Source organism: Oncorhynchus masou, chromosome 25 (assembly GCF_036934945.1).
Source record: "Oncorhynchus masou masou isolate Uvic2021 chromosome 25, UVic_Omas_1.1, whole genome shotgun sequence".
NCBI classification, from domain to species: Eukaryota; Metazoa; Chordata; class Actinopteri; order Salmoniformes; family Salmonidae; genus Oncorhynchus; species Oncorhynchus masou.
Window position 1 is genome coordinate 35,043,068 of NC_088236.1, and position 21,426 is coordinate 35,064,493.

The 21,426-nt window shown below is 40.8% G+C and overlaps 1 protein-coding gene across 2 annotated transcripts in view; it reads left to right on the forward strand.

Moving 5' to 3' along the window:
- LOC135514182 (E3 ubiquitin-protein ligase DTX1-like) overlaps nt 1-21,426 on the forward strand; it is a 71,249-nt gene that overhangs the window by 44,986 nt on the left and 4,837 nt on the right. For both annotated transcript variants that reach the window (XM_064937465.1, XM_064937464.1), the window contains exons 4-6: nt 4,694-4,755; nt 4,919-5,080; nt 21,318-21,379. In XM_064937465.1, the coding sequence (XP_064793537.1) occupies nt 4,694-4,755; nt 4,919-5,080; nt 21,318-21,379 (286 nt within the window). The remainder of the gene's footprint in view (nt 1-4,693; nt 4,756-4,918; nt 5,081-21,317; nt 21,380-21,426) is intronic.

A 21,426-nucleotide genomic window follows, 5' to 3' on the forward strand; every position in this document is an offset into this window, starting at 1 on the left:
TGAGTATTACCAACGTTGTTCTCTGTTCAGACTGGAGAGCAGAGCTCTCCACTAGACCCCCTAGCCCTGTCTAAGCCCTGTCTCAGCCCTGTCTAAGCCCTGTCTCAGCCCTGTCTCAGCCCTGTCTCAGCCCTGTTTCCATTAGATTGAATTAAAGGAGAAATGACTGAATAAATCATGAAGGCCCATCCAGACCAAACCGATGCTATGTAAGAGATGCTCTGTGTCATTATTGCTTATTTGTCTGTTTTGAGAGTGCTTTGTAAAGTGCATTACTGATGTTGTTCTCTTCCCCTGGGCATAACCAGGGGCAGGGTCTGCCTTCCTCTCCCAGTCCTCCAGCACATCAATATGCGATTAAGCACTTTTTGAGTTTTCTCCTCTTCTCCTCCTCCTCCCTGTCTTCCTGGTGCATGATAAACAGACGATGAGATATAAGGGCTCCGTCAGCACTTCTGTAACTGGGCCTAATTTGGTCTCTGTATCCGGAGGAAATCACATTGCTCTCAGCCTAATTAATTCCTGCTCAAGTCAGTCTGGAGAGTCAGTCTTGGAGAGAGGGGAGGAGAATGAATAGAGGAGAAGAGAGGGATGGAGGAGAGGAAGGGTAGACAGGACTGTGAAAAGGGAACAGAGGATGAAGAGAGTGATAAGGGTTGATGGAGTGAAAGAGAATAAGAGGTTACTGGGTCTGTATTCACTCATGGGATTTACTTGAAAGTGAAATACCAGAAGACTCCTGTGGTATTGTTTTACTGTACGTTTGTAAGGTACTACCTCCTGATCAAATCTGAACACCAGTTTTAATAATAGATGAAAATACAGCTAAATGATCAGTAGATCTTAGGAGTGACTGCGAGGCTTTTCTGTGTGCAGCATGGCATCCAGCTGTGAACTCGTGACCATGTCCCTGCCCACACAGGGAGAGGAGCAGAGGGGGGATGTAGGTCAGCAGTGGCCCATCGCATGAATCCCAGCCCGAGCCCCAGCTGCAGGAAGGACCAGGTCACTGGCCCCAGAGACGGTCCCTTCCCTGAAACAGTTCAATGATAAAGAGCAGAGCAGAGAAGAAGAGGGATACTATAACCCTACATACGCTTACAGATTACACCCTGAATGTTGTCAGATCTTCAACCAAAACCTAATATTAAAAAAAGGATCCAGAGTGAACAAATAACACAAAAATGTGATACTTATTTCATTTTTCTGCAACACTCAATTCCCCTTTGTGAAAAAGTAATAGCTCCCTTACATTCAATAATTGGTTGTGCCACCTTTAACTGCAATGACTGCAAGCAAACGTTTCATGTGGTTGTTGATCAGTCTCTCACGTCACTGTGGAGGAATTTTGGCCCACTCTTCCATGCAGAACTGCTTTAACTCAGCAACATTTGTAGGTTTTCAAGCATGAACTGCTTGTTTCAGGTCCTGTCAAAACATCTCAATCGGGTTTAGGTCTGGACTTTGACTAGGCCATTCCAAAACTTTGCATTTGTTGCTTTTCAGCCATTCTGATGTAGACTTGATTGTGTGTTTTGGATCATTGTCTTGCTGCATGACCCAGCTGTGCTTCAGCTTCAGCTCACAGACAGATGGCTTGACGTTCTCCTGTAGAATTTTCTGATACATAACAGAATGAATGATTTCTTCAATGATGGCAAGTTGTCCAGGTCCTGAGGCAGCAAAGCATCCCCAAACCATCACATTACCACCACCATATTTAACAGTTTCTGTTTAAAGGCACAGTCAACTTAGTGTATGTAAACTTCTCACCCACTGGAATTGTGAAACAGTGAATTAAAAGTGGAATAATCTGTCTGTAAACAGTTGTTAGAAAAATGACTTGTGTCATGCACCAAGTAGATGTCCTAACTGACTTGCCAAAACTATAGTTTGTTAACAAGACATTTGTGGAGTGGTTGAAAAACGAGTTTTAATGACTCCAACCTAAGTGTATGTAAACTTCCGACTTCAACTGTATGCAAAAACTAGCCTTTTTGAATTTTGTCTAACGTTAGTAGCTAGTAGCCTTGTCAAGGATGCATCATTCATTTGTCACACTAAACGTGTTACAGAGCAGAAAAATAGTAAACATTGAATTTTTTGGTTGAAAAAAACCCTCTGGTGTCCAAGTTGACCTATTTTAAAGATTTTACTTGGCAAGGCAAGTCAGTTAAGAACAAACTCTTATTGACAATGACTTGTAAAGCTCCCCCAGCCAAACCCTCCCATAACCCGGACAACACTGGGCCTATTGTGCACCGCCATATGGGACTCCCAACCATGGCCAGTCATGATACAGCTCAGGATTTAACTCGGGTCTGTAGTGCAACGTGCGATGTAGCACTGCGATGCAGTGACTTAGGCTGCTGTGCCACTCAGGAGGCCATCGGTTGGTGGATATAAAGTCTATGATCTTTGGTTGGCTGATGAAGAATTTCTTATCGGAATAATCATGGCCAGCTGGTTTTGTTATCATAGGGCTAACTGTGCCAGGTTATCCCATGGGAGCAGATAACAAGAAATATTCTATCACATTTTTCTATTTTATTTGGCTGATGCAGATTTTAAGACGCAGAAAAAGTTGACATTTTTTTCTTGTTTGCAAGTGTGGACCAGGTGTTACTAAGAATAACTCGAGGGTCTTGTTAATTAAAAGCTTCAAGTTCGAGTTACGAGCTTCCCATATTTAGAAATGAAATGTGGCAAGAAATGCTGTTGTGTGTCTTTGTGCAACAAGAGTTTATATGGTTGAATGATCTCATGGTGTTAAAACATTACGCTTACAAATCCTGTAACACTCACACTGTCTCAAGGTGCACTCGCGTGTGTGTATGCATGTGTGTACGCATGTGTGTGTATGCATGTGTGTACGCATGTGTGTGTATGCATGTGTGTACGCATGTGTGTGTATGCATGTGTGTGTACATGTGAGTGCCAAGGGCTCTTTTATATGTTGCTCTCTCCTGGTGAAAATGTATTGTTTAATCACAAACACTCTCCATGAAATTCCTGAATTATACATGTGTTTCAAGAGGCAGGCGCTCTTGATTTGAGATACTGTAAGTGCATGTTTAAATATAGGGAGGAATTCTCCCCGTGGGCAATGCCTAATTTGTTTTCGTTGAAAATGCCTGATTGTCTGCTTGAGCTGATTTGCGCGCACTGCAGACATGCCAGCACAATAATCTTATTGGCTCTTGGCCTTTCTCCAACACAATACATACGTTTTTTTCGGGCCTTCCTGAGCATAAATGGGCCACACATGCACACAGCTGTCTGTCATGCATCATGCTATAGTATAGGCCATTACCCAGCAAGCTGACCTTGTCCTGGCCACAGCTTCATATCTCTACTCCTCTATGTAGCCCAGCCTGCATATCGCTACGCTAGTTCCCCTGAGAGTGAGCGGAGATAAGGCAGATCAGACCCAGAGTGTCCAGGACACGTGGGCCTTTGTTAATTCTGTAAAGCTCATTGAAGGGCTCCCCTGGCACAGGAACACAGGGTCTACTCACATAAAAGCGGCCTTTCGTTAGGGATTTGTGAGGGAGGTGCTGAAGAGATACTGGGCTAAGGGTCCTGGACACTGCCTGTACATGGAAGAGAGAGACAGAGATGGAGAGAGAGAGAGAGAGAGAGAGAGAGGCTGGTGGGAGGGGCGGGTTCGTGTGGAGCACATCTAGTCAGAGCTGCTACTGGGGGAAGGGATCTCTTAGATCAATGGTATTAACGTTACATAATACCTTTGGGAATGTAAGGCAGTTTTATTATTCTACTCTAATTCTGTGACGTGCTTCTTGCATGTACTGAAATACTGTGTAAGTTAATACAGGATAATAATTCAATCATCAAAGCAATGATCATTGCGTAAGCGCTAAACTGTTTTGGTTGTGTTGACATCAAAATGGCTTCCTTTTCTTCTATTTGGTCCTCTCCATCACCGCAGAGCAGTTGTTCTTTTCTCTGCACATAGAGTAGCAGAAGCAGCAGCAAAAGAAGCTCAGCCTGCGGTCTCTAACCCTAAAGCTCTAATCCTAGCTCTGACAGGTGACCTTTCCCTGCAGTCTGGTCTGCCCTGTGTGGGAGGGCACTCCATTACCAGACTGAAGCTGAGGCTGTGGTTTCTTCAAAGGGACTTATCAACACACACTCACACAAGCTCATCTTGACCCACATGCTTTGTGCACAGCTCTCTATCACTCCTATTTTAGATTTCTTTCCGAGTAAACAACAGTGGTTGTCCTCTGTGTGTGTGTGTGTGTGTGTGTGTGTGTGTGTGTGTGTGTGTGTGTGTGTGTGTGTGTGTGTGTGTGTGTGTGTGTGTGTGTGTGTGTGTGTGTGTGCGTGCGTGCGTGCGTGCGTGCGTGCGTGCGTGCGTGTGTGTGAGAGAGAGTGTGTGAGAGTGTGTGTGCTCTCTAAGTGTCATTCTGAATCATGCTCTGGGACAGCAGTGACTGTTGATGAGTCAGGCTGTCTTGTATGTGTTTGTGGTGTAGTTGCTAGCTAGGACACGTGGCTTGACCATGGACTCTTTCGCACAATGGCGACATATTCTACATCTGTGTAAGTGTGGCCATTCTGAGGATGTACCGTAGGAAGTACAGTACTTTATAACAGTGACCTATAGTGTCATTATGTTTAGTTTTCTGAAAACCGGACGATTTCATATTGGACGTTTTTCTCTCTGCAGGGTCCCGGCCCTCCCTGTTAAGAACTTGACTGGCTCTGGACCAGTTCACCCAGCAATTGCAGGTAATGGTTCTATTTTTCTTCTCTTTTGCAATACATTTTATTTTTTATTCCCGTAGGCTGCATCTACACGAGTGCTTTACTTTTCGCATTCCATTCTTAGTCATAATACTAAACCAACACGGCTCTTTTCTTTCCTGTATGTATGTATGTGTGTGTGTGCCAGGTATGACAGGTATCCTGATGTGTGCTGCTGGCCTGCCTGTGTGTCTGACCCGGGCCCCTAAACCCATCCTGCACCCGCCGCCTATAAACAAGAGTGACATGAAGCCTGTGCCCGGGGTCAATGGCATCCGCCGCAAGACCAAGAAGAAGCACCTCAGGAAAGGTAAGTACAGGTGTAGGATCTTAATTTGATCACCCTGTTGCAGGAGAACTTTCATATTATGCCAATTGTGAAGTAATTGAGGTTTAAAAAGGCTTCTGAAGTTTGTAATTTCCACTTTGAAATTTCAGAGTTGATTCTCCCTTAAGAAAAATGTATCAACCCCTACAAAAAATGCCCATGAATTAAAATCCATTCACATTTCCTGTTGCTGCAGGATTATTTTCCTGCTGTAGAAAACTGGCTCAAGTTAAGATCATACATCTGTATGTATGACAGGTAGGGTTCCCATGGACACTGGAGGGGTGGGGCTGTCATGGAGTGTGAGAGGAATTCTATTGAGACATTAAGATGTAAACTAAATCTCTCCTCTGGATAATCAGAATGTCTTTATTCGCTAAGAACATTTAAACATACCTGGTATTTGACTTAGTGACTAGGTTCTGCCACCAATAGACAATACAAACAGATAGAGACACAAAGTCAACATACAGGATATACAGTATAAATAGGGTAAACATACAACTCTGGAGTATACGATGATTTACAGTGATGACATACCATTTACAGAGGGGATATATATATATATATATATATATATATATATATATATATATATGGAGAGGTGTACATAGTGCAAATGCAGTATAGTGCAGTTATTATTATTTCACCTCATTGAAGGCAAGGTGCAGTGCTCGGGTCAATGCAAAGTTTTAATCCCTATGAGCCTGAGGGCCAGTTGGTGAGGGCCACAGTACCGGATAAGAAACTGTACAGGAGGCAGCTGGTTTTGGTCATGATTGACTTAAACCATTTGCCGGTGGGGATTCTTTGAAGGATGGGGTGTCCGAGGTGGGTGGGGTCTGCGATGATCTTTCCTACACGCTTCCTCGTCCTGGAGTCGTGCAGGTCCTCGATGGAGGGCAGGTCAATCAATCAAATGTATTTAAAAAAATAATACAAAAATCAACTTACATTGCTACATCAAACATGTCTAGCAAACCAAACACAGGTATTAACAATGCTCAAACATACAAAAAATATAAATAAAATACAAAAAAGAAACAATTTAAGTGTAATTATATTCACTCTGAAAATATCTTATTATAATGATTCATGAAGATGTTATTCTTTTTGTTATTCACTATGGTTAGTGTTTTAATAAGATAATTAAATTCAATCAGAAAAATTGGTAATTTTGGTATAGAATTTTGGAATTTTTGTTTGTGTATAAAGTATTTGGCAGCAAGAATTTAAAAAAAAAACAATCATTTCAGTGGTTTTGTTATCATTGCAATAGTAACATATTATATATGTTATGTTAAAATTATATGCAGTGTTCATAATGGTAAATAAGTACTTTGCAAGGTTTTCCCAAAATTCGGACACAAATTTACATTCAAAGAACAAGTGAGACTTATTCTCACCTTCTTTTTCACAGAAAACACAGATATTACCAATAGCCACAGATTTGGACATCATAGAATTACATGGATATATCTTATGCAAAATGTTGAAGTGCACTTGCGACGAGCAATCCCGTATCCGGGAGCGTAATTATAGTCTCAAGCTCATTACCATAACGCAACGTTAACTATTTTTGAAAATCGGAAATGAAATTAAATAAATATATTGGCTCACATACTTAGCCTTTTGTTAACAACACTGTCATCTCAGATGTTCAAAATATGCTTTTCAACCATAGCTACACAAGCATTTGTGTAAGAGTATTGATAGCTAGCATAGCATTAAGCCTAGCATTCAGCAGGCAACATTTTCACAAAAACAAGAAAAGCATTCAAATAAAATAATTTACCTTTGAAGAACTTCGGATGTTTTCAATGAGGAGACTCTCAGTTAGATAGCAAATGTTTTTCCAAAAAGATTATTTGTGTAGGAGAAATCGCTCTGTTTTGTTCATCACGTTTGGCTAAGAAAACCCCCCGAAAATTCAGTCATTACAAGGCCAAACTTTTTTCCAAATTAACTCCATAATATCGACAGAAACATGGCAAACGTTTAGAATCAATCCTCAAGGTGTTTTTCACATACAGTGCCTTGCAAAAGTATTCGGCCCCCTTGAACTTTGCGACCTTTTGCCACATTTCAGGCTTCAAACATAAAGATATAAAACTGTATTTTTTGTGAAGAATCAACAACAAGTGGGACACAATCATGAAGTGGAACGACATTTATTGGATATTTCAAACTTTTTTAACAAATCAAAAACTGAAAAATTGGGCGTGCAAAATTATTCAGCCCCCTTAAGTTAATACTTTGTAGCGCCACCTTTTGCTGCGATTACAGCTGTAAGTCGCTTGGGGTATGTCTCTATCAGTTTTGCACATCGAGAGACTGACATTTTTTCCCATTCCTCCTTGCAGAACAGCTCGAGCTCAGTGAGGTTGGATGGAGAGCATTTGTGAACTGCAGTTTTCAGTTCTTTCCACAGATTCTCGATTGGATTCAGGTCTGGACTTTGACTTGGCCATTCTAACACCTGGATATGTTTATTTTTGAACCATTCCATTGTAGATTTTGCTTTATGTTTTGGATCATTGTCTTGTTGGAAGACAAATCTCCGTCCCAGTCTCAGGTCTTTTGCAGACTCCATCGGGTTTTCTTCCAGAATGGTCCTGTATTTGGCTCCATCCATCTTCCCATCAGTTTTAACCATCTTCCCTTTCCCTGCTGAAGAAAAGCAGGCTCAAACCATGATGCTGCCACCACCATGTTTGACAGTGGGGATAGTGTTCAGGGTGATGAGCTGTGTTGCTTTTACGCCAAACATAACATTTTGCATTGTTGCCAAAAAGTTCAATTTTGGTTTCATCTGACCAGAGCACCTTCTTCCACATGTTTGGTGTGTCTCCCAGGTGGCTTGTGGCAAACTTTAAACAACACTTTTTATGGATATCTTTAAGAAATGGCTTTCTTCTTGCCACTTCCATAAAGGCCAGATTTGTGCTATATACGACTGATTGTTGTCCTATGGACAGAGTCTCCCACCTCAGCTGTAGATCTCTGCAGTTCATCCAGAGTGATCATGGGCCTCTTGGCTGCATCTCTGATCAGTCTTCTCCTTGTATGAGCTGAAAGTTTAGAGGGACGGCCAGGTCTTGGTAGATTTGCAGTGGTCTGATACTCCTTCCATTTCAATATTATCGCTTGCACAGTGCTCATTGGGATGTTTAAAGCTTGGGAAATCTTTTTGTATCCAAATCCGGCTTTAAACTTCTTCACAACAGTATCTCGGACCTGCCTGGTGTGTTCCTTGTTCTTCATGATGCTCTCTGCGCTTTTAACGGACCTCTGAGACTATCACAGTGCAGGTGCATTTATACGGAGACTTGATTACACACAGGTGGATTGTATTTATCATCATTAGTCATTTAGGTCAACATTGGATCATTCAGAGATCCTCCCTGAACTTCTGGAGAGAGTTTGCTGCACTGAAAGTAAAGGGGCTGAATAATTTTGCACGCCCAATTTTTCAGTTTTTGATTTGTTAAAAAAGTTTGAAATATCCAATAAATGTCGTTCCACTTCATGATTGTGTCCTACTTGTTGTTGATTCTTCACAAAAAAAACAGTTTTTTATCTTTATGTTTGAAGCCTGAAATGTGGAAAAAGGTCGCAAAGTTCAAGGGGGCTGAATACTTTCGCAAGGCACTGTATCTATTTGATGATAAATCATTCGTGGCAGTTGCCTTTCTTTTCTGAACCAAATGGAAACGTGCATGCAGCTGGAGATTACTCAATAATTTCGACGGAGGACACCAGGCGGACACCTGGTAAATGTACTCTTATGGGCAATCTTCCAATGATATGCCTACAAATACGTCACAATGCTGCAGACACCTTGGTGAAATGACAGAAAGTGTAGGCTCATTCCTTGCGCATTCACAGCCATATAAGGAGACATTGGAACACAGCGCATTCAAAATCTGGGGCATTTCCTGTTTGAAATTTCATCTTGGTTTCGCCTGTAGCATCAGTTCTGTGGCACTCACAGATAATATCTTTGCCGTTTTGGAAACGTCAGAGTGTTTTCTTTCCAAAGCTGTCAATTATATGCATCTTTTCGTGACAAAATATCTTGTTTAAAACGGGAACGTTTTTCATCCAAAAATGAAATACTGCCCCCAGAGGTTCTTTGTTTGGTATACAGTATTTGTAAGGTCTTAACCATGCATTTTTCCAGACAATGTCAGGAATAAGCATGTTCCAGAAAAACTTTCCTCTCGGTGTAAGTTGGTTTTGTGAATGAAGAATTTGTCTTCTATATTTATTGCAACAAGATTTCTCAAGTAAGCCCACGCCTTCCAATCTGAGTTCTGAATAAACTTTGTGATCATTCCCAAAATTAAGATGACTTTTCACAAGTGTAGTTAGACCCCTGGGAACGGCTTTGATCACAGAAATAAACTCTCTGAAATTTATTGGAAACTCTTTCAATGTTATAAATTGTTCATATGTGAGAATATTACCCTTGTTGTCGAAAATATCAAGAACAAAGTCAATATTCCTCTCATGCCAGCTGGGGTAGATCAAAGACTTATTCCTTACAGTTATGTCTGAATTATTCGACAAAAGAGCTTTATGAGGGGAAAAATTGTGGAGGAAACATATTTTCCAGGCCAGTAAAGCTTGTTGGTGAAACTTAGCCAATTTAGTAGGTAGTCTTTCAGGAATATAATTACATTTCAGTAAAAATTGAAGACCTCCCAATTTATTAAACATATTATTTGGAATGAAATACCATATTGAATCAGTATTGATCAAACATTTTTTCAACCAGTTTATCTTGAAAGTGTTATTAATGTCAACAAAGTCTAACACTTCCAGACCGCCTTCAGCTCTTTGGTTAGAAAGGACAGATTTTTTTAGTTTGTGAGACTTATTTTTCCAGATGAAGTCAAGAAAGGTTTTATTGATCTCTTTACAAGTATCTGGATTTACACATAACGATAATGAGGGGTACACAAAACGAGACAGTCCTTCTGCCTTGGACAGAAGTACTCTCCCAAGTATAGAAAGATCTCTTTTTAGCCAATTATTACATATATTTTTAGTTCTCTTAATTTTAGGAGAGAAATTCAAATGTTGTCTGACTAAATGGTTTTTTGACAGATGTATTCCTAAATATTTAACACAGTCCTTTTCAGGAATATTTTCAATTTCTTTATCATCAGAGTCAAATAAACATAACATTTCACATTTAGAAACATTCAGATTTAATCCTGATGCAATAGAAAATGCAGTTATAGCATTAAGGGCATGTGCGACCTGGTCTTTGTCTCTTAAGAAAAGAGTAGTATCATCAGCCAGTTGGGAAATTTTGATTTCTTTGTTAAAAATGGTTAAGCCATACAAATTTGCATCATTCAAAATTTCTAGAGATAGAAGTTCCACAACCAAAATTAATAAAAATGGCAAAATTGGGCATCCCTGTCATACACTTCTGTTGATACTAAATCTTTTGGAAGTATTAAGGTTTAGTAGCATATAACTATTTATATCTTTGTAAAACATGCAAATTACTTTAATAAAATGTTCACCAAATCCAAAAAGTTTAAGAGACCTAAAGAGAAATTAATGTTCAATTGTGTCAAAGGCTTTACAGAAGTCCAGAAATAGGACAACCGCATCTGAGTCAATTGCATCTGAATAATCTATATGGTCCAAGACTAAACGAATGTTAGAGCTTGTGACGGCCCTTCATAAATCCTGTTTGAGTCTAATTTATAATGGTATCTATTCCTTTCTTTAATCTGCATAAAGCAGAGCAATCAATTTGTAATCAGAATTTAATAAAGTAATTGGTCTCCAATTGTCAATGAGAGAAGAGTCTTTATCAGGCTTCGGAATCAGTGAAATAAGGCCCTGTTTCATAGTGGAGACCATTTCCCCTTTTTTAATGCAATCTTGAAACATTTTGAAAATCAGGTCTTCTAGTAACTCCCAAAACTGTCTATAGAATTCAACTGACAGGCCATCAGGGCCAGGTGATTTCCCTTTTTTCATTGAATTCAGAGCCTTTCTAATTTCTCCAATTGACAGGTGAATCGTAAACTGAGTGGAAATCATCCTCAATTACAGGGACATAATTCTGAATGTGGCAAATGTAGCTTTCATAACCATCTTCCTGAAATTGAGAGCTGTAAAGGTTTTCATAAAAGGAATTAATAAATGATGATATTGTAATGGGATCTTTGCATAAAACATTGTTAATTTTGAGTGCAGTTATAGATTTTATTTTGTAGTTTCTCTTTTCAAGTGCAAAAAAGTAACTAGTGTTTCTTTCCCCCTCTTCAATCCATTTTGCTCTTGACTTTACAAAGGCGCCCGTTGCCAGATCCGTGTAAAGCTGTTCTAATTCTAGTTGTAAAGACCTGAACACAGACTCCTCTTCTTCAGATAGATTATCTTTCTTTAGAAAACTGTCAAGCTTGCTCATCATCTCCTTTTCTCTATTGTTCTTTAATTGCGTCAGCTCTTTGGTGCGTTTAATGGCTACCATTCTGACTTTATGTTTGAAAAATTCCCATCGACTTCCATGACCCAAGTCTTTTCTAGCAAAAATATATTTAGCTAATGATTTGATGTTTTCAATGAGATCAGTATCTTTAAGAAGTGTATTGTTTAATTTCCAATATCCTCAAGTACCTTTAGATTTTTTAGTAGCTTGTAAATTCAGGGAAATCAAGTGATGATCAGGAAAGGGAGCCAACTGATGATCTACATCTATAACAAATTGTAACAAAAAGGGGAAATTAGAAATAAATCTATTCTAGATTTACATGACATGGTTTTGTTGGTCCAGGTATAACCCTTAGCATCTGGATTGAAATAACGCCAGGCATCCTCAACATAGAGATCCTTGCAAAATGTAATGATAATGTTACTATTTTGAAGGTTTTGACTCTTCTAGGAGGAAAACGATCAGCAGATGCATCAGGTTTCATTAAAATCCCCTGAAATAATTAGAAAAGCCTCAGAGTATTTGTTGTTTAAATCCTGTACATTACAGATGATGAAAATAGCATTGTCAAGTTAAACAGTTACTATGACCCATCTGCCCTCTTGTGAAGATGTGGATTCTAGAATGTCACCTTTAAACTTGTGAATAAGTGTCAAAACACCAGCAGAATGATTTGATCCATGACTTAAATAGGCCATATCTCCCCATTGTACTTTCCAAAATTTCAAATCACTTTCACCCGAATTAGTTTCCTGAAGAAGGACAAAATCTGCATTACTGCGTTTACAGTATATAAAAATAAAGCTTTCCTTTTTGTAGGATTTCTCAAACCCCTAGCATTCAGACTAACGATATTGAGTGAATTGAAAACGAACTCCTGCATTCAATAAAGAACACAAATTAGATAACAAGTATTAATGTGAACATTAAAACAAACAGTGAACCTTGAGAGGATTACTCGATGGAAAACTACGCTCAGATGAGGTAGCGGTGGTTAACAGAATAACATCTATTCACTTCCTTTTCTTTGGCAAGAGTTCATCAGTTGTAGTTCGAACGGTACATGTATAATTGGCAGTACATTAACTGTACTCATGGTAGTACTCACAGTTCCAATTTGCTTAATGTCAACAGAGTTACCCAGTAATCATTCTTCCTTCGATAAACACGTGTGGGCCCTTGAACACCGCCTTCTTTCCTTCTTGTCGCGCCTTCTGTATAAGCGGCCGCAGTTTCTCTCTGGCAGCCTGGTCCTGAGGTATCAGAGCTTCTTTGATGCGGAGTTTCTTCTCGTCCAGAAACTTGTTCCCATTGGCTATTTTCCATATGATGTCCCTGTAATGGCGCATAGTTAAGCGCAAGATGATATTGCGAGGGGGTCCATCAGATCTTCGTTTCCCAAGTCGATGTACCACATCAATCACGTCTCTTAGCCTGTCTTTGATGCATGGTGCCACTTTTCCCAGGATATTAATGACTACTTCTCTAATATCATCTCCCTCTTTTACACACCGCTTTTACACCTTGGATTTTCAGATTCCACCTGCGAGAGTACCTTTGAAGTTCAGCTACATTCTCACACAGCTCATTATTTTTGGATGGCATTTTCTTCAGCTCATTCTCTAGGAGCGTTATCTTTTCCTTGTTCTCGCTCACAGTTTTGTGTAGTTGATTGACAGTTTCTGACAGATGATCGATCTTCTTTGATGTTTCTTCTGTAGCCCGCTCTATGATGGACACTTTGGAGAGCGTGGCGTCTTGTTTAGTAGACAGGGACTGGATTGCAGAGACAAGTTCCGACATGGAAATGTCTTCTTTTACTTTTTTCACCGGTGGATTTTTACTTGGGGTCTGAGGTAAAGATGTTGCAAGGATTTCATCCTGGTCAGTTTTGTTCTTTCTCTTGCTTGAGATCGCGGCTTCTTGTGTATCCATGCTGCTCTGGTCCTGGTTGTGGCTCGCTAGCATGTCAGCCGTCTTCTGTGAGACTTGGATATTTCGTCTACTTTTGTCTTTCTGTCGTGTTCTTCCCATTCAACTTGACAAAAACTAACTCTAAACTTATCCCATGTCCATAAAAAAGTTATAGTTAGTTTCTTTCAATATTAATAGCCAATAGTTGACTGTTAACCACCTAACCCTCAATATTGCTTTGAAGAGTGCGAAAACACTCCCTCTCACAGCGACGCCATCTTGGAGTCTCAATCAAATGTATTTATAAAGCCCTTTTTACATCAGCAGATGTCACAAAGGGCTATACAGAAACCCAGCCTAAAACCCCCAAACAGCAAGCAATGCAGATGTAGAAGCAGGTAGCTAATGACCCTCTCAGCATATTGAACAATGCACTCCCGAAGACCCTGGCGAAGGGGAAGGGAGGGCTCACGGTCACATTCACCACATTTCATTGGCTTGGCTTCCCACCACATTGAAATTAACAGAGCTATTTCCACAAGCATATTTAAGATGAAGCTATTGCAGTGAGATGGGTTGATGACAATCCAGTGGTGATATGTGGTCGCTTTAGCTAAAATGGCACCAGGCCAATGTCAATTTGATGACGTGGAAACCATAGGCGTCCTCAGGGGACTGCCTGCCCTAATTGGTCAGTGCATGATGTGGGTTTTTCAGCCCTGTATCACTCTGTTCCACCCAGATGCCTCTGCCATCTCTCCCCTCCACCCCCGGGCTGCAGACCCAGGCGGGGGCATTGGGACGGGAGGACACCACGGATTGATAGATGGGTTGCAGCCAATTGTGCCTGCATTGATGCAGCATAGCCCCCATGGAGCGAGGCAGAGAGGGAGAGAGATTTAGGGATATCCTGTTCCGGCTTCCGCTGTAAAGGAGGCCAGAGAGGCCTTTGATCTTGCAAATGAAACCATCAAAAAGGCAATACCGGAAAATGCATAATGCAGTCCTTCCCCATATCTCTCCCTCTATCGCTCTCTCTATATCTCTCCCTCTATATCTCTCTCTCCATATCTCTCCCTCTATATCTCTCCCTCTATATCTCTCCCTCCATATCTCTCCCTCTATATCTCTCCCTCCATATCTCTCCCTCTATATCTCTCCCTCTATATCTCTCCCTCCATATATCTCTCTCCATATCTCTCCCTCTATATCTCTCTCTATATATCTCTCTCTCCATATCTCTCCCTCCATATCTCTCTCTCCATATCTCTCTCTATATCTCTCTCTCCATATCTCTCCCTCCATATCTCTCTCTCCATATCTCTCCCTCTATATCTCTCCCTCCATATCTCTCTCTATATATCTCTCCCTCTATATCTCTCCCTCTATCGCTCTCTCTATATCTCTCCCTCTATATCTCTCTCTCCATATCTCTCTCTCTATATCTCTCTATATATCTCTCTCTCCATATCTCTCCCTCCATATCTCTCTCTCCATATCTCTCCCTCTATATCTCTCCCTCCATATCTCTCTCTATATATCTCTCCCTCTATATCTCTCCCTCTATCGCTCTCTCTATATCTCTCCCTCTATATCTCTCTCTCCATATCTCTCCCTCTATATCTCTCTCTCTATATCTCTCCCTCCATATCTCTCTCTATATATCTCTCCCTCTATATCTCTCCCTCCATATCTCTCCCTCTATATCTCTCCCTCTATATCTCTCCCTCTATATCTCCTTCCCCATATCTCTCCCTCTATCGCTCTCTCTATATCTCTCCCTCCATATCTCTCCATCTATATCTCTCCCTCTATATCGCTCTCTCATTATCTCTCCCTCTATATCTCTCCCTCTATATCTCTCTCCATATCTCTCCCTCTATATCTCTCCCTCTATATCTCTCCCTCCATATCTCTCTCTCTATATCTCTCCCTCTATATCTCTCCCTCCATATCTCTCCCTCTATATCTCTCCCTCTATCGCTCTCTCTATATCTCTCCCTCCATATCTCTCCATCTATATCTCTCCCTCTATATCTCTCTCTCATTATCTCTCCCTCTATATCTCTCCCTCTATATCTCTCCCTCTATATCTCTCCCTCCATATCTCTCTCTCTATATCTCTCCCTCTATATCTCTCCCTCCATATCTCTCCCTCTATATCTCTCCCTCTATCGCTCTCTCTATATCTCTCCCTCCATATCTCTCTCTATATCTCTCCCTCTATATCTCTCCCTCTATATCTCTCCCTCCATATCTCTCCCTCTATATCTCTCCCTCTATATCTCTCCCTCCATATATCTCTCTCCATATCTCTCCCTCTATCTCTCTCTCTATATATCTCTCTCTCCATATCTCTCCCTCCATATCTCTCTCTCCATATCTCTCTCTCTATATCTCTCTCTCCATATCTCTCCCTCCATATCTCACTCTCCATATCTCTCCCTCTATATCTCTCCCTCCATATCTCTCTCTATATATCTCTCCCTCTATATCTCTCCCTCTATCGCTCTCTCTATATCTCTCCCTCTATATCTCTCTCTCCATATCTCTCTCTCTATATCTCTCTCTATATATCTCTCTCTCCATATCTCTCCCTCCATATCTCTCTCTCCATATCTCTCCCTCTATATCTCTCCCTCCATATCTCTCTCTATATATCTCTCCCTCTATATCTCTCCCTCTATCGCTCTCTCTATATCTCTCCCTCTATATCTCTCTCTCCATATCTCTCCCTCTATATCTCTCTCTCTATATCTCTCCCTCCATATGTCTCTCTATATATCTCTCCCTCTATATCTTTCCCTCCATATCTCTCCCTCTATATCTCTCCCTCTATATCTCTCCCTCTATATCTCCTTCCCCATATCTCTCCCTCTATCGCTCTCTCTATGTCTCTCCCTCCATATCTCTCCATCTATATCTCTCCCTCTATATCGCTCTCTCATTATCTCTCCCTCTATATCTCTCCCTCTATATCTCTCTCCATATCTCTCCCTCTATATCTCTCCCTCTATATCTCTCCCTCCATATCTCTCTCTCTATATCTCTCCCTCTATATCTCTCCCTCCATATCTCTCCCTCTATATCTCTCCCTCTATCGCTCTCTCTATATCTCTCCCTCCATATCTCTCCCTCTATATCTCTCCCTCCATATCTCTCTCTATATATCTCTCCCTCTATATCTCTCCCTCTATCGCTCTCTCTATATCTCTCCCTCTATATCTCTCTCTCCATATCTCTCTCTCTATATCTCTCTCTATATATCTCTCTCTCCATATCTCTCCCTCCATATCTCTCTCTCTCCATATCTCTCCCTCTATATCTCTCCCTCCATATCTCTCTCTATATATCTCTCCCTCTATATCTCTCCCTCTATCGCTCTCTCTATATCTCTCCCTCTATATCTCTCTCTCTATATCTCTCCCTCCATATCTCTCTCTATATATCTCTCCCTCTATATCTCTCCCTCCATATCTCTCCCTCTATATCTCTCCCTCTATATCTCTCCCTCTATATCTCCTTCCCCATATCTCTCCCTCTATCGCTCTCTCTATGTCTCTCCCTCCATATCTCTCCATCTATATCTCTCCCTCTATATCGCTCTCTCATTATCTCTCCCTCTATATCTCTCCCTCTATATCTCTCTCCATATCTCTCCCTCTATATCTCTCCCTCCATATCTCTCTCTCTATATCTCTCTCTATATATCTCTCTCTCCATATCTCTCCCTCCATATCTCTCTCTCCATATCTCTCCCTCTATATCTCTCCCTCCATATCTCTCTCTATATATCTCTCCCTCTATATCTCTCCCTCTATCGCTCTCTCTATATCTCTCCCTCTATATCTCTCTCTCCATATCTCTCCCTCTATATCTCTCTCTCTATATCTCTCCCTCCATATCTCTCTCTATATATCTCTCCCTCTATATCTCTCCCTCCATATCTCTCTCTATATATCTCTCCCTCTATATCTCTCCCTCCATATCTCTCTCTATATATCTCTCCCTCTATCGCTCTCTCTATATCTCTCCCTCTATATCTCTCTCTCCATATCTCTCCCTCTATATCTCTCTCTCTATATCTCTCCCTCCATATCTCTCTCTATATATCTCTCCCTCTATATCTTTCCCTCCATATCTCTCCCTCTATATCTCTCCCTCTATATCTCTCCCTCTATATCTCCTTCCCCATATCTCTCCCTCTATCGCTCTCTCTATGTCTCTCCCTCCATATCTCTCCATCTATATCTCTCCCTCTATATCGCTCTCTCATTATCTCTCCCTCTATATCTCTCCCTCTATATCTCTCTCCATATCTCTCCCTCTATATCTCTCCCTCTATATCTCTCCCTCCATATCTCTCTCTCTATATCTCTCCCTCTATATCTCTCCCTCCATATCTCTCCCTCTATATCTCTCCCTCTATCGCTCTCTCTATATCTCTCCCTCCATATCTCTCCCTCTATATCTCTCCCTCCATATCTCTCTCTATATATCTCTCCCTCTATATCTCTCCCTCTATCGCTCTCTCTATATCTCTCCCTCTATATCTCTCTCTCCATATCTCTCTCTCTATATCTCTCTCTATATATCTCTCTCTCCATATCTCTCCCTCCATATCTCTCTCTCCATATCTCTCCCTCTATATCTCTCCCTCCATATCTCTCTCTATATATCTCTCCCTCTATATCTCTCCCTCTATCGCTCTCTCTATATCTCTCTCTCTATATCTCTCCCTCCATATCTCTCTCTATATATCTCTCCCTCTATATCTCTCCCTCCATATCTCTCCCTCTATATCTCTCCCTCTATATCTCTCCCTCTATATCTCCTTCCCCATATCTCTCCCTCTATCGCTCTCTCTATGTCTCTCCCTCCATATCTCTCCATCTATATCTCTCCCTCTATATCGCTCTCTCATTATCTCTCCCTCTATATCTCTCCCTCTATATCTCTCTCCATATCTCTCCCTCTATATCTCTCCCTCCATATATCTCTCTCTATATCTCTCCCTCTATATCTCTCCCTCCATATCTCTCCCTCTATATCTCTCCCTCTATCGCTCTCTCTATATCTCTCCCTCCATATCTCTCCATCTATATCTCTCCCTCTATATCTCTCTCTCATTATCTCTCCCTCTATATCTCTCCCTCTATATCTCTCTCTCATTATCTCTCCATCTATATCTCTCCCTCTCTCTCCCTCTCTCTCCCTCTCTCTCTCTCTCTCTCTCTCAAAAAAAATAATATATATATATATCCCTCTAAATCTCTCTCTCTCTCTCTCTATATATATATATATATATATATATATATATATATATATATCTCACTATATCTCACTATATCTCTCTCTCTATATCTCTCTCTATATATCTCTACCTCTATATACAGTGCCTTGCGAAAGTATTCGGCCCCCTTGAACTTTGCGACCTTTTGCCACATTTCAGGCTTCAAACATAAAGATATAAAACTGTATTTTTTTGTGAAGAATCAACAACAAGTGGGACACAATCATGAAGTGGAACGACATTTATTGGATATTTCAAACTTTTTTAACAAATCAAAAACTGAAAAATTGGGCGTGCAAAATTATTCAGCCCCTTTACTTTCAGTGCAGCAAACTCTCTCCAGAAGTTCAGTGAGGATCTCTGAATGATCCAATGTTGACCTAAATGACTAATGATGATAAATACAATCCACCTGTGTGTTCCCAAGCTCTAAACATCCCAAGGAGCACTGTGTCCCAAGGACACATCCCAAGGAGCACTGTGCAAGCGATAATATTGAAATGGAAGGAGTATCAGAGCACTGCAAATCTACCAAGACCTGGCCGTCCCTCTAAACTTTCAGCTCATACAAGGAGATGACTGATCAGAGATGCAGCCAAGAGGCCCATGATCACTCTGGATGAACTGCCGAGATCTACAGCTGAGGTGGGAGACTCTGTCCATAGGACAACAATCAGTCGTATATAGCACAAATCTGGCCTTTATGGAAGAGTGGCAAGAAGAAAGCCATTTCTTAAAGATATCCATAAAAAAGTGTTGTTTAATGTTTGCCACAAGCCACCTGGGAGACACACCAAACATGTGGAAGAAGGTGATCTGGTCAGATGAAACCAAAATTGAACTTTTTGGCAACAATGCAAAGCGTTATGTTTGGCGTAAAAGCAACACAGCTCATCACCATGAACACACCATCCCCACTGTCAAACATGGTGGTGGCAGCATCATGGTTTGGGCCTGCTTTTCTTCAGCAGGGACAGGGAAGATGGTTAAAATTGATGGGAAGATGGATGGAGCCAAATACAGGACCATTCTGGAAGAAAACCTGATGGAGTCTGCAAAAGACCTGAGACTGGGACGGAGATTTGTCTTCCAACAAGACAATGATCCAAAACATAAAGCAAAATCTACAATGGAATGGTTCAAAAATAAACATATCCAGGTGTTAGAATGGCCAAGTCAAAGTCCAGACCTGAATCCAAACGAGAATCTGTGGAAAGAACTGAAAACTGCTGTTCACAAATGCTCTCCATCCAACCTCACTGAGCTCGAGCTGTTTTGCAAGGAGGAATGGGAAGAATTTCAGTATCTCGATGTGCAAAACTGATAGAGACATACCCCAAGCGACTTACAGCTGTAATCGCAGCAAAAGGTGGCGCTACAAAGTATTAACTTAAGGGGGCTGAATAATTTTGCACGCCCAATTTTTCAGTTTTTGATTTGTTAAAAAAGTTTGAAATATCCAATAAATGTCGTTCCACTTCATGATTGTGTACCTCTTGTTGTTGATTCTTCACAAAAAAATACAGTTTTATATCTTTATGTTTGAAGCCTGAAATGTGGCAAAAGATCGCAAAGTTCAAGGGGGCCGAATACTTTCGCAAGGCACTGTATCTCTCTCTCTCCATCACGTTCTCTCATCTCAATTCAAGGGGCTTTATTGGCATGGGAAACATGTGTTAACATTGCCAAAGCAAGTGAGGTAGATAATATACAAAAGTGAAATAAACAATAAAAATTAACAGTAAACATTACACATACAGAAGTTTCAAAACATTAAAGACATTCCAAATGTCATATTACGTATATGTACAGTGTTGTAACGATGTACAAATGGTTAAGGATACACAAGGAAAAATAAATAAGCATAAATATGGGTTGTATTTACAATGGTGTTTGTTCTTCACTGGTTGCCCTTTTCTTGTGGCAACAGTTCACAAATATTGCTGCTGTGATGGCACACTGTGGAATTTCACCCAGTAGATATGTGAGTTTATCAAAATTGGGTTTGTTTTCAAATTCTTTGTGGATCTGTGTAATCTGAGGGAAATATGTGTCTCTAATATGGTCATACATTAGACAGGAGGTTAGAAAGTGCATCTCTCTCGCTTCTCTGTCTCTTTCCCTCTCTTCCTCCTCCCTTCCTCCTTTCTCTCTGTCCCTCTCTCTGTTCCCCAAATGAGCAAACAAAAGTGTTGGGGGAAGAGTGCCCGCATGTAAGCGTGTTAGAGGTGTAAGCTGTGGGTGAGCTCTGTCAGCCATACTAGCTTGGTTTCACACTGGGATTAGTTTAGTGTGTGGGTGATGGCTCATTGTTCTATGTCACTTTGAAGGTGATCTCCTCTTCAACATCACACCCAGTATTATTCATGCTCTCTTATTGAACTGGTCTGTCTCATCATAATAAAGTAGGACTGTAGTACTTAAGAGCCAGACCAGTCCCTGGGTTTACCTAGTGCTCAAATAGACAGGATTCACTTCTCCTTATGCAGATCTATCTAGTCATGTTTTCCTTTTAACCATATCCTTTCAATGTTGTGTTTTGTTGCTAGGGAAAACCCCAGAGGATGTGGTGCGGAGATACACGGAGAAAGTGAAGGTTGCCCCTGATGAGGTAAGGAGAGTCCTGGGTGACACACACTTTAATACGGTTTGAAATCA